This window comes from Alosa pseudoharengus, unplaced genomic scaffold (genome assembly GCF_046254945.1).
Source record: "Alosa pseudoharengus isolate Yale_2024_CS ecotype anadromous, Long Island Sound unplaced genomic scaffold, YU_APseudo_1.1 YU_APseudo_1.1_scf_7, whole genome shotgun sequence".
Lineage (NCBI taxonomy): Eukaryota > Metazoa > Chordata > Actinopteri > Clupeiformes > Clupeidae > Alosa > Alosa pseudoharengus.
The window spans coordinates 39,642,704-39,662,072 of NW_027468859.1; the positions used below are offsets into that span (position 1 = coordinate 39,642,704).

Below are 19,369 nucleotides of genomic sequence, written 5' to 3' on the forward strand. Positions count from 1 at the left end.
CACCTTCCACCATGTACCTTTGAGAAGCCATGCACCACTTAATGAAAGATTACAGTGTCTGCTCAGCATGGCAAGCTGAGCTCTCTGAGAGAGTGAGCGTATATGCAATAGTTCCATTCAGATCTCAGCTTGAGCCCACAGTCCCCTATGTCCGCTCTCTCCCCTCTCCTCTCTCTCCTCTCTCCCCTCTTCTCTCTCTCCCCTCTCCCCTCTTCTCTCTCTCCTCTCTCCCCTCTCCTCTCTCCCCTCTCCTCTGTCTCTGCACTGGAAAACCCAAACAGCAGACATGGCACATGCTGTTTGTATTAGCTCTAATTAGACTTCCGGGCATAAAACTTGTGTTTGTCCGCGTTGTGGTCAGGAAAGCCAGACTGTGCGATTCCCACTGTAGACGCACACCCTTGGCCTAGCCCCCCTCCACCACCCAGCCTCAAGCAGCCCCTCTGAGAGCCTTAGGGGAAAGGTCATGGAGTGCAGGAATGCCACAAAAGCTGCTGAGCTGTGTGTGTAAGTGTGTGTGTGTGTGTGTGTGTGTGTGTGTGAGAGAGAGAGAGAGAGAGAGAGAGAAAGAGAGAGAGAATGAAAGAGAGAGAGAGAGAGGTGGGGGGCGAGTTTGTGTCTATTCATGTCTACAGAGAGACTCAAAATGTGATTAATTCTCCTCTATTGCAGGATTGTCCTAATCAGTGGAGAGATTTGAGAATCAACGCCTGAAATCATGACATGAACTTGTGTCGGTGCTCAATGTAAAAGGTCCACACAGGTTCCGTTTATAAGATTTATTCTATTCTCGGATTACTTTCATCCGCCCATGTTGTTAACTTTCTTGGTATGACCTGTTTATATTGTGTACAGCTGCTTATATGTGTAAGGGGTATGTTACAGACATCAGGGGTTACTGTAACATTCAAGGACAGTTGAACTCAGAGATGACAAATGCAAACTTTGCAGACGTTTTGGAAAAAGCAGATTGTTTCACAGCAACCCCAGAAATGTGAAGGAGTTCTTCAAGTTGAACCGATACTGTTGGCCACAGTCTAGTTTATATTCCAGTACAGAGATTAAGGAAGTTTTACATTCATTGTGGCCATGAAAGACTTGAATTATATGTTTCATAATTTGTAATTATGACAAATTTGTTGGAATGGAGAGGTGTGAGTCATGGTCTTTTAGATGTTTACATGATTATATGGCACTCCTCCAGAGAAAACTGTCTTTTCACAAACATGTTCATTTCCAGTATGATGACTGACATTTCTAGTTTGCTGCCATTCATATGATTTCCACAGTAGAAAGGAGAGTTGCTTTCTAAGAACACAAATTAGACACTATTGGGTAAAGACAGGGTCTGCAAAAGCATGATAATTGATAATCACATGCAAACCCCCCAAGGGAAGAATTATACATGAAAAATTAAAGTATTTCCAGCCAAGCCTCGCTTGTACAAACAGTATGCAGGCTGGTTGAGAAAAGTAAGCTCTCCACAGTTCATGTTGTATATCTCAATACCTTAAGCTATCTCTGTGCACATATGTATGTCATACACATTAGGCTACCTAAGAGGGAATATCCTGTAAACTGGGATTTGCATGATAAAAAAGAGCCATCAATAAGTGTGTGCTGTCTTAGACATATGCACCTAAAGAAGCAGAAGAAGAAAAAGGAGAGGAAAATAAAGAAGACACAACAAAGAAAACAATAACAATATAATAATAATAATAATAATAATGATAATAATAATAATAATAATATAATTATTATTATTATTATTATTATTATTATTGTTATGCGTTAATAACTGTATATAACATTTTAACAAGGGCCTAGATAAAAGCATTGTCAAAAACAGTCTGTATGAAATGTTTTTCAACTGCTTGTGTTGTCCCTAAAAGTCCGGTAGGCCTAGGCTATATTGCATTAGTCATAGCGCGCGGGGCCACTACACTGCTCATCAGCAAACTATTCTGCCTCTGAAGCTGCTGAGCAGCTGAAGTGTGGCGCGCAGTGCGCGTTCTCGTTATGGCAATTCACCAACTCCAGCTGCGGACATTTTTTGAGTAGCTGCCTGACCGCCGGAGGCACCAACGCAATCTTCACCGCGTAATGTTGTGAATGAGGGAGAGATGACGTCAGTGCGCGAATGTCAACAATGTAGCGATTGAGAGTAGGCGTTCCATTCGAGTGTAACAAACAGCGAAGACGGAGCAGCACGCTGAACTGGATCACCACACACACTGACATTAGCTGGAGAAGAACAACAGTTTTATAACCACAAACTTCCTTTCCCCCTCCAAAAAAAGAGAAATAGCTGCACAGTGTATCGCAAACGTGATTTCCCTGCAGCCCGGGGGCTTTAGGAAACTGCAAGGAAGTCATCATGTGAAAAACATTTATTTGCTAAACGGACAAAAGGGCTGGATTACAAGGGGAAAAAAACGAAAGTTTAAGGTGAGCTGCATGCATAACCTAACATTTGTGTTGAAACGATTTCTGTGCCGCTTAATTGTACAATTTATTGGCTGCTCTCGCGTAAATGTGCGATTTGCAATGTCAGTCAACGGTGCCCCAAAACTTGCTTGGAGAGCTATTATAATGCTAATGCTATAGATTTTGATAGTTGGGTTTTGCGTAAATATCTAATGGGCTTCGAAACAACATGCTTGTTTCCGTTCTGAAACAAAACGTGTTTGTGTTTGTTGTCGGCGTGAATATCACACACGGTTTGAGAACGTTACGTTAGGATGCCACATCCTGTTATGCTGTTAGTGGCAATCTTGTGCGCTCCCTTTGAGTGTTTTGCAAGTTGGATGCATTGAGATCCCGGAGGAGGAGTCGCGTCGTAGTGTGGGGGTCAGGCATGGCTCTTGTTTTCAGTGAGATAAAAGAAGCTGTCACTTGGAGAGGCCTTGACCGATCAAGGGGGCCATGGCAAAGGCAAAGACCCCCATATCCCAAATCACTTGAAGATTGTCATGAATGAAAGCGGAGATGAATTGAATATATGAATAATGTTCTTAATGACACGTGAAATTTGAGCTACTCGATCTATTGGCGTGTATTTGAAAGTGATTAAAATAATATTTTCGATTATAGTTTCAGTGGTCCCCATTTATATGGAAGTGTATTTCTATTTGCTTGGCTGCGTTTCAACAACCATTTGCTGAGACTTCCAACGTGAATACTAACCCAGTAATCCTTGAGAGTAAAACAGTTCGTTTGAATGTAGCATCGTGGAGGAGAGGGAGAGCACGGATGGGTCATAGCGCAACGCCAAACCTGCCAATTGTCATAGCAGCCCTTGCTTTAGCCCACAATCCGCCAATTAATCCACGTAAAATCAGCAAAAAATATTTGCTGTGTAAGGAACTGGAGCCTTATTTGGTCCAGCAGCCAATGCAAACCCGTCGATAGCCTAAGGGTGCCATTTAAAGAACTAGAGTCCTTATTTCATTGATACCTCTCCTATGTACCCTCATTTCTTTCTAAATAAACATTGTTGTTTGCGAAGCCTATATTAACTTGCGTATTTGTTGACCAAATCTAAGCATTTGCCTTAATTCAGCAGTACTTATCTTGTGACAATAAATGATAGGATACGTAGCGGTTTTAGAGCGTGTTCGTTCAAGTGGTTATATCCTCTTGGTGAAGATTGCCGTCGTTGTAAATGTTTTATTACAATACAGTGTGAAAGTTTGTATAATTGTCTGGGAGGGTTGGGCTAATGAGTGCATTTTGGTTGGTGAGTAGTGGGGCACATGTATGTGAGCATATTTTGTAATGAATGACTTGGCTAAATGCTTTGTCTTGGAATCACCACTGCTGCCTGTCCACATCAACATAAATGCATAGTTCTTCGCCCACATACTTCGCTCTCCAAATATAAACCAACCGCGTAAAATGCACATTTCTGTCATTAAGAAATCATTGCTGTCTATTGTGTTACAGACTAGGCTATGTTGTGAATATGCTTCTGTGAATATGCTTCTGCCATATGACATGATCATGACAGGACCTTTGTCTTTGCAAATATAATTTAACACTTTGACTCTATAGTGCATGTGACAGTCTGTTTCGTCGAGGATTGAAATGGAATTTCTAAAATATTCGCGCTCTTGCTCTGAATGATGCTGTCATTTCAAATGCGGTGATACAGCAGTTTGTGCAGGAACATCAACTGCACCTTGTAGAGAGCTAGAGTGAGACAGACATTCCTTTGTCTAATGCTGATGAGGACGGAACTGAGCCGCCAATTTCGTGCTTTCTCATCGATGATGAAATATGACATGAATATGCACAAACAATCACCAGGCATTGTCTGGAAACAAATGGTCAGATATATTGGGTGTAATTGACGGGAAAAAACGATTTTCATATGGGTTGGCTTTTTCAACTGTCATCCCTCTTTCATCACTATTGTGTTGTTTTGCACTACCGATTGTAAAAGGAAAAGGAAATAGTTTCGTAAAATCCTACAAAATAATGGGCTACCGGCCGATGTTTTAGAGTTGGGTGTCGCTATAGGTTCATTATGTAGACTAATAGTTCAAATAAGTCTCGATGTAGTAACTATACATGCTTGGTCTCATGCTGCAGATCAGACGCCATTGTTTATACGTTAAGCGCCAATGCCTATACATTTGACTCATGTGCACGGTGATCATCATATCCCCATATATGAGAGCCGAGCGCAAGCTCTTGCGGAAAATGTATTTATTTGCCGATACATTTCCTCCACGAAAGCTTCCTTTTAAGTTACTTTTAATATAGTAAATTATTATAGTGTTTTGATGGAGCTTTGTCATAGCATGACGCGGGAGAGCTGGATTTCGGTGACGCATAGGTTTTTCTCATCGCTAGCTGTTGACAAAACCTTTATAAAGCATGGGCAATGTAGAACAAAGCATGAGCTTATGAAATTGAATGTTTAAATCGGTAACACAGTTAGAATATCGGCAGATGTACAAACTACCTATAATAGATTTATTTTATTCTATTTTTTTATATATTGAAAAAAATATATACATTTTGTTTAGTTTGTGAACATTGATGTGTTTGTGTTATTTTAGAATAAGCATTTGATGGTAACCGGACAGTCATTTAAAACTAGTTAAAGTCTAATGTAATTTATTTCCATAGACTATAGTAGTTTCCATTCATAATCAAGTTGTCCTGTAAATCAATTAATCAATTGAATCAATCTCATAATCATAGAAATGATTACCAAACATGTCAAGTCTACTCATCTTTTTTCCCCCAAGCGGAAACACAATGAAAGGAATTGATAAATAGAGATTTGCAGGCCACCTATGGATGCCATTGTCTCGGTGAGATGGCAAAAAAAAAAAGAATGTTTTGGATACCAGTGTGCTCAGATGTTGAAGGGTAATGAACATCATTTTGGCCCATTTGAATAACCCCACCAGTGAAACCTCTACATTTCTAATAAGAGCCTCGGGTATAAAAACATGTTCCCATAGCTCTCCCACGTCAGCACAAAGGCATGCTTGACACGGCTCCAGTGTGTGTGTGAGGCAAAGAGGGGAGCCTCTGCTGGGAGGGGAGCTGAGATCCTGAAGGTTCAGGCAAGCCTTTTGTTTTCCCACTCCACTTTCAGTGTCTCAGGCACTGCTGATGCTTGCTGGCATTATCGGTCACTGTGGGAAATCAAACAGGCATTATCGCGCCAGGACCAGCTCTGTGGCTGCACAAAGACAAAAAAAAAGAGAAAAGTCGGTCCGCAAAGCAGCCATGTACAGTAAATTGAAAATGAGCCAAAAATAATCTCCATGAAAAATGCCAAGGGCTCGGAGAGAAAAGGCTGATGCTGTTGTGAGAGAAAAGGGGGGGAAGGCTGATGCTGTTGTGCTGTGCTATTTCGATTCTTCTTCCTCGCCTTCCTTTATTGTTTCCTCAGCCAGAGTAGAAATGTCCCATTAGTGGTGCGAGATGATCTGCTATCATTATCCACAGGAGCAACTTCATCCGCTCAGAGGGCTCAGAGCCCTGTAGGCCTGACTCAGCTCCCCGGCTGAGCAGCGACACACACACACACACAAACACACACACACACACACACACACACACACACACACACACACGCACACACACACACACACACACGCAAACACACACACACACACACACACACACACACACACACACACACACACACACACGCAAACACACACACACACACACACACACACACACACACACACACACACGCACATACACGCAAACACACACACACACATACACACACACACAGCGAATGCTCATTAGAAGCCCATCCTGTGGTCATCCATTACTTTTTAATTGTGTAAAAAAAACTTTAAGAAGGCATTGGCAGAGTAAGTTCCTTACATATGGTCTAAATTGTGCCCTTAGAGCAGGAACAGCAACAGCACCACTATGGCTGTGTTAAACGTGCATCATCATCATCTGTGAAAAAGAGGAGAAGCCAGAGCAAGCACTTTGTGAAGTGTCACATATGATAGGCCTACCTCCCTCTCTGTTTGAGGCACATCACATTCGTTCTGCTAAAAGATTTCTTTCTAGGAGCTAATCTTGACAGGAAGAGCTAGACATGTTGTTGTGCTAAGGGGCGATATAGCATGTGCCTTGTTGTGCTAAGGGCGATATAGCATGTGCCTTGTTGTGCTAAGGGGCGATATAGCATGTGCCTTGAAGTGAGCTCTTCCTCCCAGAGGTGCCTAAGCTGAGCAGCGTGGTAAACACAGCGCAGCTGCTGTTTAGACACAGTGAACCTCGCTCACAAAGCTGGCCAGACCAGGAGGGCTCTGGAAACACAGACGGCCCAGCCAAGGAGAAGCACTCAGCCTCCTCAAGTATCACTTCTAGAGCGGAGGCCCTCTCTGGCTAGCCATGACACAGAGCAATATCATATGAAGACATTTGTGTCCTCTCGTCTGAGTTTCATGTTCAATTATGCCATCTTCACCACCCTGACATTTGAGGAAGTGTAATGTGTTTGTTATGAAATGTGTAGGTTTTCACTGAACATTCTTTAACTTGTGTAATGTATGTGTGATGGTATTTTCACTGTTCCCCAATCAGAGGGTAATGAATGATAAACTTAAAGCATTTCCATCCCATTTATGATTAACATAGTGAATTGGGATGCGATAGCTACAGTATGTCTGATTACAGCCAGCACATTCAATGTGTGTGGTCCCTTTTTGTTGTGACGTGTGCAACGAACGCAAAGACCTTTTTAAAGCATCTTCTGGGAAAATGGCGTTGCAGGAACCACATCAAGTGCGTTGGCTGCCCGTGCTATATTCAGTTCCTGTCTGCCATATCCAGCTGTCGATGCTTTACTATTTCATTCTAGAAGACTTTAGAAATTGTGATTGTTTTCATATGTCATTTTAGATGCTTTTCAAAAGCCTTTCAAAGTCACTAGAACATTCTCCTTAGGGGATTAAAGACTAGGCCTAGGCCATAAGGCTTCCACATGCTCTTGTCGGATCGCTACTGGCAAGGTACAGGTGCATATCTCAGTGTATTAAAATGTGTGGTGAAATTGAATAGTTACAGTAAAAGTAATAGCAGAACCACCACATGCTGGTCAAATCACCTCATTTTTGTTGAATATGGTGGCTTTTTCTGTCTGAGTTCACAAATAAATAAAAAAAGATTGGGAGACTGAAATTGGACTCACGCCATCTGTCCCTGTTACTCCGCACTTGCTGAGTCAGCTGTGAAGCTCAACTCCATTGACTGCAATCCCACCTTTCTACTCTAACTGCAGAGCTGTTTAATTATTAAATTTGGGATTTATTTGTAAAGAAGTTTAGTTTTAAGCAGAATGAAGCTTGCAACTAAAGCAGTTCTCAGAGTTTTTCGCCCTGTGACAGTAACAAACCACCATGACATGTGGTCTGAGTTGGGGTTGCAGAATCATGCAGTGATCAGCAATCTGGAACTGCACTGGAATGCAGTGTCACTTTCCTCTTCATCATGCTGTCAGATCTGTCTGTCTGTCTGTGTTCTTCTTGTTTCTACTACTACCACTACTACTACTACTACCACCACTACTACTACTACTACTACTACCACCACTATTACTACTACTGCTACTACTACTGTACTAACTTACTACTAAGTTACTTATAGTTCTTCTCCATATTCCTTTATCTCTGTCTCTTTTTTAATCAATCCCTGTAAATGTTTGTTGATGTGACCTATGTGGCATGAGCAGTGCTGTTCCTCCAGCAAAGGGGCTGGTAAGCAAGACAGCAGGATGACTGTATGTGGGACAAGGAAGGCTCGAGGCAGTGCACCCCTCATCACATGCACACACAAACACAGAGAGAGAGAGACAGACAGAGAGAGAGAGACATGGACATACACACTTGAGTACAGACCTAAGGAAACCTGCAAGCAAGTGCTTGGGTGTCGCTGGCTTCAGTCGGTACAGATGACTCACTTACAGAGCTGCATGTCAATATTGGGTTCAGTCTAAATATAACCTACACAGTCTGTGGGTTATAGAGGCAGAGATCATTACAGCCAGTGTTGGAAAATAGATGTTGTCCATCATGTTGATGAAAAAAGGAAAGTATGTTGCTGCTGGGTGTTAATGAAAACTAACAAGAGGTATAGAGCTCCACAAATTCAAAATATTGATGGAAAACAGACAAGCTGACAAGAGTATGGTTATATGTTTATGTTTATGGTATTTTGCATAAGTGTTTGTCAAAAGTGACTTACAGTATAAACACTACATTGTTAGTTTAAATACATTTTTACAGTTAATGAATGATAGTTGTGTTCCTTCAGGGTGCTGTCACTTTTTCAGTTAAAAGATTTAGGAATTACATTTTTTCAGGTGATTCTTTTTTCTTTCACTTAAGATGCGTCACAGCAACACTTTGTTGAGGCCTATCCCAGGTGAACATACCACAGCCATGCAGTCAGTGTCTCCAGGCTAGTCTGTCTGCCAGAGAATTACTTCAAAATGTTGAAGTCAAGAATTTCAATTCTTGGTATTTCTGTACCTTGGCAATCAACGGTATCACCGTATTCCTCTCGTTTATGCCAACAATAATTCTTTCCCAAAAATATGGACGTTTTTCCATGCTCCTGAAGCCATATTGGATTACAGAGTTTGGTATTGCTCGGCTGTAATTTAAAACAGTATTGGTCAAAAGCCTGAATGAATAGAGTCCCAGGTTTGCTTAAGAGCCTGATGTTTCCTGCCAAGGTCATTTTCTTTTCCCCTTTCCCAGTTTTTTCTTTCCAAAGGGGATGGGAAAGAAGGAGTAGCAGTCAGTCAAGTACACGAGAGTGGAAGGTATTTAAAACAATCAGCGGATTCCTAGTAAGAGGGTGAGATCATTGTTTTACAGAAAGGCAGGGGGAAGGGAGGGCACAAGGAAAGGACTGAGAGAGCGAGAGGGGGGGGGGCGTGAGCAAGAGCTAGGATGACCCCATGGCAGGCTGATGTTGTCATTTTGCCAGAAAATGGGCAGAAAGAACTCTGAGGTAACACATTTAGTTTTCTCTAAAGTCAGAACTCTGAGGTAACACATTTAGTTCTGTAAGAACTCTGAGGTAACACATTTAGTTCTCTAAAGTCAGAACTCTGAGGTAACACATTTAGCTCTCTCTGAAGTCAGAACTCTGCCTAGATGGAATTCTTGTTGGAATTATTTTTGTATAGCCTTGTACACCAGTGATGTTTACTGGAAATAAAATTAAAAAATGTGCATAATGAATGATGTCAACACTGAGCATATGAAAAACATCAGTGGAAGTTGAATGCTTCATGAATAATGATGAAAACTAACAAGCTCTTTCTCCAGACAGAATAAACAAGCCACTACTGTCACTTGTTTACAGTATAAGGTGCAATTGTATGTGAATGTTGCTTTCTATCTTAAATAGATCATATAAAAATGTATTTTAAAGACCTTTTGGAATAGTTGATTATATACAATAATATATTTATATACAATAATATATTTCAGTGATTTTGTGAATGTAAGTCTTATGAATGAATCAAGGTAAAAAAAAAACAGTGGTGTAGACTATAAAATATCGTTGAATTTTGATAATTGTTTGTGCAATTAGAAGCAATGGGTCGTGAAAGTGAAAAACAAGTACAATGTGTGGTTTTGCTAGGTGCAGCTGAGAATGGGTTGAGAGTTCTTATGTTGTGAGTGTGGGAGTACGTGTGGTGTGCACGCGTTCATGCGTGTGTATGCGTGTGTGTGGGTGTGTGGGTGTCTGTATTTTGATGTGGCTGGAATGGGGGTGGGGTGGGTGGTTTGAATCCTGTGAGACTTGCACAGGTGGTGGAGAGGAAAGGAAAGGTGGGCGTGGAGGAGCAGGGGCATATTGCCCACTTCCTGTATCTTAGCAGTAATGTACGCTAACCTGTTGGCTCAATAAAAGATCAACAGCTTTTTACTGTTGCACGTGAGACTCTCATTGGTTGATGCACATAAGATGTGGTTTACAGAGATTTGTTTTTCCATTTTCTCAACAGCAAAATGTAACAGCTTAACAACCAAGAATTGCTCTAAATTATTCAACAGTGCATCAGTTACTTCCAGAAAAGTTGTTAGAGGTGTATTTTTAGGGCAGGGACTGCTGAATTCCAACCTAAAATGGTCACACTACCCACTAACACCTGTTTTAATGTACAGGCTGTTATATATTTAAATCTTCGTACATGCATATAATAAATCTGTCCAGGCATTGGAATGGATGGAAAACATTATGCATGGTGTTGCAAAATCCTGCTTTTCAGTTTCACGTTTGGTACATTTCTAGTGCTGCAGAAGCTTTTCCAAAACATGGCAGTGGTTATTTGAATGGGTACCTAGCGGAAATGAGGTGCAAGCACTTCTTCAAAACTGCTTAATGCCGTTTCCTGAACTGCTGGAAGTCTCGGCAGTTTCTGAATGGACTCCCACATGTTGTCAGTCCGGCTCCATTTTAGCTGGAGGGAGGGCAGGAGATTTATCTCTTAATTGATAGGGGAGAGAGTACACAGCACACTGTCTGACCTAGACAGCTTTATGTACCTGCAGTCATGTGAGGGCCATCTATTCTATGTTTCGGTGGTTGGGTCATGAAGGACAAGGGCTTCTATGAGTGCATTTGAACCATCCCAGAGAAGATTTTCAAAACCAGCAGTTTTTGAGGGAAGATTCTTAATGTAATACAGCTGATCCCTTTTATAGGAATTCACATTTTTAATTTATTGATGAGCTTTTTCCTTTTATTTGGACAACACATTCTTTCCAGTCAGCTATTTCTTAATGGAGTTATGCAGCTTTAGTGCTGTTGTCCCTGTTCAGTGGAATCACGGAAATTCTGGCTCATATCAAAATGTTCCACCATGAAATGTGCAGGAAACTTAGTTTGAGCCATTTCAAAGCAGGTCTTGGCATTCTGTAATTCAATTCTATACCTAATGCTAATCTTAAAACATGCTATTCTTCAAATCAAGTAACCTAATGTTATGGACACCTTATTATGGTTGCCCACCTGGATGGAGCATGACAAATATATTTTCTTTAAGACATTTAAAACCATATGCACAACAATGTCTCCAGAACACAATTGGGAAAATATCCTATAATTTATTATCTCAAGTTAATGAAATGTAATCCACTGGCTCAAATAGGTCAGAGATTATTTAGACACATTGTTTGTTTACAAAGACAACACATCCTGCAAACCCGCCATGACCTTTCTTTGAGTGTTGAAATGAGAAAAAGGGGAAAAACTTGTTCAGACAACTACAGGTATTTTTGTTGAGGGGCATAAATCATGTTGACCAGACGATGGTGGTGCTTGGTGATGCTTGGATGGTTGCATGCTTGTATATAACTAATATAATTTAACTAAATTACATTTTTACCAAATTGTTAACATATAAGTCTTTATTTTTAAAATAAAGTTTTGCTTATCATGTGAAGCATGTGTGATATATGATTTTTTAAATATTAATTTCACTACAAATGTGTAATTATAATCCATACAATTTAATCATAATCATAAAATAAAATAAATAATGATAGAAAGATATTGCTATCCATTCACAAGGATCAAAACAACACCAACTATAGTTAAAAAAACTGCTAGATTTACTTGATTTACTATGATGAAATGGTAACACTTTATAATAACTACACACAATTCATTATTTATTAAGCCTTTGTTACTTATTAGTTAATGGTTTGTTCATCATTAGTAATTTCTAATTTATCATCAGTAAAGCATTTGTTCACACAGTTATAAATAGTTTGTTCATAGTAAATAAGCCTATATCTTAAATATGGTTATACATTATTGTTAATACTTAATAAATGATGCAATAATATGTTTTTGATTAAGAATAGAGGTCTTTATTGTCCACTACTGTGGAAATTTGTATTTGGCCTCACAAACATGTAACAAACACAAGCAAGACTACACAACAGGTACAACATAAAGCAGACACATTTACATTATTTAACAGTTGTTACATACACATGCACTAATGATCAGTTAGGGTGAGGATGCATATTTTATAAACAACTTCCTAATACTATAATTAATAATTAACTCAGGAGTTACAAGTGGTTAGTTAATGATATTTTGTGAGCTCATCTAAAGTGAGGACCTTTTATGCATTGCAACACATTTACAAATGAGTTATAAAGTTTACAATTGCATTTATTCATTTAGCCGACACTTTCACCCAAAGCAACTTACACATGTCAATGAAATTAAAGGGCAAGGCCACATTGGTGGACACCGGGGTTTGAACCCCCAACTTTATGGGTTACTGCATGTTAACCCGGCTCCCTATCCACTACACTACCTCTGCCCAGTTTCAACAGTCAATTGAACAAACCATTTTTAACTGTGTGTAAACATGATTTACAGATGAGAATTAATGTAGGAATAATGCTTTACAAATGAAGAATACAGCATTTTGGTGGGCCAAGGTAGTGTAGTGGATAAGGAGCTGGACTAGCATGCAGTAGCCTGAAAAGTTGGGGGTTCGATTCCCGGCTTTCACTGTTATGTCAATGGCCTTCAATTTAATTGACATGTGTACGTCGCTTGTCTGCTAAATGAATGAATGTGAATGTAATCTTTACAACTCATTTGAAAATAGAAAGTCCTCACTTTAGATAAGCTCACAAAATATCATTAACTAACCACTTGTAACCCCTGAGTTAATCATAAATTATAGTATTAGGAGTGGTTTATAAAATATGTATCCTCACACTAACTAATCATAAGTGTATATTATTGCATAATTTAAGTATTAACAATAATTCATAAACATATTTTAGATATAGGCTTATTTACTATGAACAAACCATTTACACTGTGTATACAAATACTTTATTTATGAGAATTAACATAGGAACAATGCTTTACAAATGATGAACAAAGCATTTTGTAATAGTTTGCAACTGGTTTATAATAAGAAAATGATTTCATTATAAGTGGTTGTTTCATTACTTATTAAGTATAAATCATGTCCTTACAAACATATTTTTTGGATAGGCTTATTTACTATGAACAAACCATTTATAATTGTGTGAACAAATGCTTTACTGATGATAAATTATGTATGAACAAGAAATTACTAATGATGAACAAACCATTAACTAATAAGTAACAAGGCTTAATAAATGATGAATTGTGTGTAGTTATTATAAAGTGTTACCGATGAAATTAATGAAATGTCTAGAATAAGTCCAGTATTTCCCTTTCGGTTTACAAAATTGATTCATGCTGTGGTTACCCAATTTGATCAAGTAATTTCAATGAAATTGAAGTTTACATGAAATATTAATGTAATTCCAGTGTCATTGTGTTATACAGATGCATGTACTGAAAGTAGGCATTCAGATAGTATTGCAACATCAATGTTAAAGGAAGATCATTTTGGTATTAAAGACTTCAAGATGAAGTCTTAAAATTAAAGATGCTGAATATGTTGTGCCACAGTATTCAGAAGCCTTAAAATTCATTGAAGTTGAAAACGTGCCATTGAGCCACTGATGCATTGTGCATGCTCAATATCTACCACACTCATGGTTCATCTCAAACTTTCAAGATTCCAAATCTTCCAAATTCTCAGTTCCAAACTCAGTGTTCTACCAAAGTCTCATGGGAACACAATGAAATGGTAACACCAAGGTATCCCATGTGTTCATTTGCCTTACTGGTAGATGCTTCACAATGATCTTACATGATTCTATTGGATAAATGAATTGCTGTGGCAAAATAGGTCAGTTCAACACAATAACATTGTGTTTGAAAGAAAACATGAGTTTGTTTAATTTCATGTTTTGTGGTTTAGTATCTGTGACAAAAGCTCTTTTCCATTTCCTTCCCAGTATGTTTACCTTACGTGATTCAATTAGAAACATGGAATGCTCGATTAGAATGACTATTTGAACACAATAAGGTTGTGTTTCATTAAAAACTAAACTGTAATTGTAATTGTAACATAATATGGTTTGATAAATTGGACAGCCCTGTCTTTTTGACAGTGTGGTTGTTGAGGTGGCAACCATTTTGTAAATTGTGTCAATGAATAGTCTTTTAAGGAATTTATTACAGCTTGAGTACAGCCTAAGTGGATCTGATAGATGAAAGATATTTGATCATACTGTATGTTTATCATTTAAGGGAAACAGAGGCTAGATGTATCACCATGCACATAAATGTAAACCCTGTTTTAGCTCACAGGTTAAATTTCTTTTTGGTGGTGATAGCAGATAATCGGCGATTTTTTGTGTGTCTTTAGTGTGCTGAGACTGTGGCAGAGAGTATTGTTAGAAAATGAAATAGAGGAAGTAGGGGTACGTGTGCTGGGTGCCTAAGGCGTGGTGATTGAGAACCTTGTGCCAGTGATGCAGCAGAGCTTTCCTGTTTGAGGGAGTCCAAAACACCCCCACCCCAATAAACTGCCAATCACATAGTGGAGCTGCTTGTGTACCTGCACATGCGTAGCAATCCCACACGTTCTTTGGAGTCACAAAGCATGCTAGAGCTGCCGGCTCTGACATTTAGGCATCACTCACGCCCTGTCACAAAATGGACCAGATAACTGTGAGTGCTATTCTTTCATTCCAATTGAAATGTACTTTTCACGTCTGCGACCTCATGCTGTCTTTGTAAATTGTTAATAAAATGTGACTTTATGAGCCCTGAAGTGGATAGAGTTAAAGTGCTGTAGTCAGATGCACATTATAATGTCTATTGTATGATTCTTCAAGTTGTTTTGTCTGGGCCTTGTCTGACGGGATAAAAAACTGCCTTGTGACATGCAAGTACTTCTCACTGAAGGATTTCATCTCTGAACATTTACTTTTTAGTGTATTTCCACTTATAAATATTTTACGAAGGAAATCAAGCTTCCTTTGTAACTTCCTCTGCAGGTGGTCGCATTTGTCATATTAACGCTGTAAGGGGTGAATAATTTAGAGATGGAACATAATAATATCTCAGTAGGCCTAGATCTTAATCGGCTACTTTTGCCAGTTTAGACTCTTCGGTAGTTTATCCTTATCCACTTCAAAGAGTTTAATCTTGTAACCCAAGCATTGAATTTTTTCTGCCTGAGATCCAAATCCAGAAATAACTGCCAATTGAACTGAAACACAGTCAGTATTTCTTTTCAGAGACTTTTATGTAAAAGCTGAACTCTTGGGATTTCTCTATGAATGGTTTCACGTGGACAGTGTATGTATATAAAGTCAAGACTCATATCCCCTTCTTCATTAGTAGCCTATTAAGAGCACAAAAGAAAGCTCTGTCTGGCTGTCGTTAGTCTCATAGTCAAAGTCTGTGGCTTAGGGTTAATACTGGAGCTTAATGCCTCCATAGCTGGTATAGTAGACGTGTGGAGGCTTAGCTGTGACAGTGTAGAAGAAAGCACTCTGTGTAGGACAGGTCAAAAGTGCAGTGACTGGAGGAATTCTGGATCACTGTTGTTTGTTTTCTTTATTGTTTGATTTCAAATCAGTCTTGGGTTGTTTGTATTGATTTTGGTCCCACACTAAAGATCCTGCTCCTGATCTGAGCATTAGAAGTAACTTAGTAACCTTAGATAATGTGCTGTGTCGACAACCTACACATGTGATGAAGATCTGACACAGCTACCATCACAACTGAGCATGCTGACAATTAAACATGAATTGAATATATGGCCTAATTTGTGCAGCTTAATATCATTTGAAGAAAATAAAAAATAAATGACTTTCTAATACCACTCCAGTAAATTAGAGATTAATAAGTATATATATATATATATATATATATATATATATATTAAAAAACAAACAAAAAAATGCTGATGAATTAAAAAGAGCAAAGTGAGTGAAGGAATATGGACTCCAGCAGTTTGTCAGTCCTGAGTTAACCTCACTGATGGCCTCCATCTGGCAGGGGATTCCTTTATTGCTTATGAGCCATGTGATTCAACGCCTGTCTTATACGCCAGACATGGCATGCCTTTTGACTTGTTTGAATCTCAGCAACTGCATGAACTGTACAGGCAGTCTACGCAGTTGGACTCCCATGATGCACCTCTTGGTTTTCCTGCATGCGGGGAGCACAGTGAAAGAGGCCATTGTCTCTGTCTCTCTGAGGCATGTTGCATGCACTTATAACTCTTGAGTGGGAAGACATTCTGTCCATTATATGTGTGGAATGTCTTTGAATAAATGGATTGAGTAGTGAGCTGTCTTCAAATGTGTGTACAGTGTAAGACATCTATTATCTCACAAACATACTAATCATTTAAAAAATGGGTCATGGAAGAATTTGTTTTGGAAGAAATAGTTTGATGTACGTTTTGATTTTGTGTTTTAGCAGGGAAAAAAAGCATTGGGTTCTCATTAAAACGGACTAAGATGATCTGCTGTATTTCTCATTTTCTCCCATGTCTTGAAGAAAAGGCTTTTTATAAAGCATGAGTCAGTCTTCCTCGTTTGTGGGCCTGAGAATAACTAGAACTATAAAGGACCACCTCCAGAGCATGATTCACATGCCTGATCCATTGAATCAAGTCTTCCGCCAAATCCCTGAGAAAAAGGAAAACAAGTGGCATTCAGGTCTCTCTTTTGCTCGGGGCCTTTCTCCCCAGTGAAAAGCCATTGATTGATTATGCCACACAAGGAAAGAGTTCCTCTTCTCCAACAGGGATTCTCCGTGTATGATGTAATGTTTTGATGTTCACAAAACTTGTGAAATCACTATTACAAAAAGGACACAGTGAATGTTTTTTTTTATATGCAAATGCAAAGTTACTGCTGTTGCGTTTCTTTTTTTTTCAAAAAAAGTCACATTCACATTCTGTGGCTTATAAAACACAGGATTTTGTAATAGCATGTGGTATTTATAATTTAGTGTATTCACATTTCAAAATGTGTTATACACACTGTTGACATGTTTACTGCCTTGCCCTTTTGGACATTTCTAATGTACACATTCAGCTAATGGTACCCAGGTGGCGTGTTGGTCCTGTAGAATACGAGGGAGATGACAGCATCTTGTTGGGGTGCGGTGATAAGTGTGTTGTGGTCGTTTGAGTCTGTGCTTTCTCCACAGGGCTGTAAAATGAGCGCAGTGCATGGAGGTCATAAAACCCCTTTCGCATCCGTCTGGCTAAGGCCTATTTTTAACCATGCTGTATCACATATCGCCTCTCGCCATTTCTGTCTTTTGTTAGGTGAGAGGAGGATATTTCCAGGGTGCGCTCAGGTAGCCTGCAAGAGCAGATGAGCTCTGCCACATGCTGCAGGAAGTTTTTGATTGGGTTGGTGATTTCTGCCCCTCTCTGTGTGTGTGTGTGGGAGGGGGGGGGGATTGCAGGTGGATGGCACACCTGTGCTGGACACAGAATGTAAAGGTCAGAGGTAGGCTTATCCTCAGCAGCTCCATGGACCACAGGCAGGCCGGCCCACTGCTGCCCTTCTCCCACAGCTGCCGTCAAGAGTCCAGATAGGAACCAGATGGCAGACTGGAACACCCGTGCAGACCTCTTAAGAGCCAAACATATGGTAAACAGTTAAAAACTATTTTAAAGGAACACCAAGCAGCATAGCTAGCAATAGCTGCATATGTGCTAGCGCAGGCCTATGCCCAGAAAGAGTTACACTGATTATAGTGACTTGGTGTCAGACTGTCCGCAGTTCTTTCCTGGCTTCTATATGTCTCAGTGCTTTTGTTTGGGTTGGAGTTATTTTCACTCCGGTATAGCAGCACCACTGAGACTAGGTTATTATGTCCTGCAATGAATGTGAAAAAAAGCCGTGAGTGCGTGAAGGAGTCAGTGAGTGTGGGAGATGAGTGGAAGCAAAGGAATTCCCACTCAGCCCGCCACTTGGATTCATTTGTATTCTCCAGCCCAGCCCCCCCCCCCCCCCTTTTTTTCCTTGTCCATTCTCTCTCACGGTTGGGAAAGGGGGAAGCTTGTTTCTGGAATGTGGGTCTGTGAACCGTGCCTGGCATTAGAACATCTTTGTTCCCAAAAAGGGGGTCTGCTGCGAAGACGCAGTGGTCAGTTATCGGGGAGCAGGGGGTGGGGGTGAGAGTGGGGTTGGGGGTGGAGGGGGGGGGGCTGCTGGGTTCATTCATCTGCCTGTCATGGGCCCCCACTTTCTTTTATTTTTAGCCAAATCCATCAGGGCTGACAAGCGGGTAATGTGAGCCAGTGCGAGGGCAGTGCTCCAGGTTCCCCCCTCCACAAAGTCATTCTTCTCCTCCCTCCCAGGGAAGGCTGTGGACTTAGCCCTACTCCAGGCCCAGGGATTTGTTGAGTCATGTGAGATCATGTACACAGAGACACTAGCAGAGTGCGATGAGGGGGCTCTCGGGGCCAAACGGGATGGGCATGTAGAGTGTGTGTGTGGTGGGTGGGGGGTGTTGATGGCCGGGGTGGGACAGGGGTTGTGAAATCTGCTCGCAGGCCGGCGAGACGGTGGAACGCTCCCCAGTGAGCCTTGTATAAGGTAATGTCTGGTGAGCATGCAGGGGTGGGACGTGTGCAGAGATTTATTTTAACACACTGCTGGCGAGGGGGCGGGCGGGAGGGCAGGGGCAAGCCAGCACGCCTCGGGAGCACAGTGCAGCGTCGGACAAGACAGGACTTTCTATTAGCCTAAACCAGAGCCGCTGAAAATCCACACAAAGAGGCAAGTCTGAGTCCTCGTTTAACCCCATTAACCTGCATGATCAGAATATGTGATTGCTTCTCACCGGGCGGTAAAGCAGCTACGGATGGATTGCCATCCAGTCAGGATCATAGTGGTTGGAGTAATCCCCCTGACACCAGCATGTTTTGAGTTCTGTGCCCAGTTGACCAATATGGTTTTAA

At 40.4% G+C, this 19,369-nt stretch overlaps 1 protein-coding gene across 2 annotated transcripts in view; it reads left to right on the forward strand.

Annotated features, from left to right (window-relative positions):
- The first annotated feature begins 2,193 nt into the window (after positions 1–2,193).
- Positions 2,194–19,369, forward strand: part of bach2b (BACH transcriptional regulator 2b) — a 70,126-nt gene continuing 52,950 nt past the window's right edge. Inside the window, exon 1 of one of the 2 annotated variants that reach the window (XM_076273263.1) lies at positions 2,194–2,448. Coding sequence is in view for 1 of the 2 variants with exons in the window: in XM_076273262.1 (XP_076129377.1) it covers positions 15,085–15,099 (15 nt within the window). In the remaining variant the exon portion in view is untranslated. Of the gene's footprint in view, positions 2,449–14,313; positions 15,100–19,369 lie in introns of those variants that run through there. The other variant, XM_076273262.1, reaches the window with a different exon arrangement.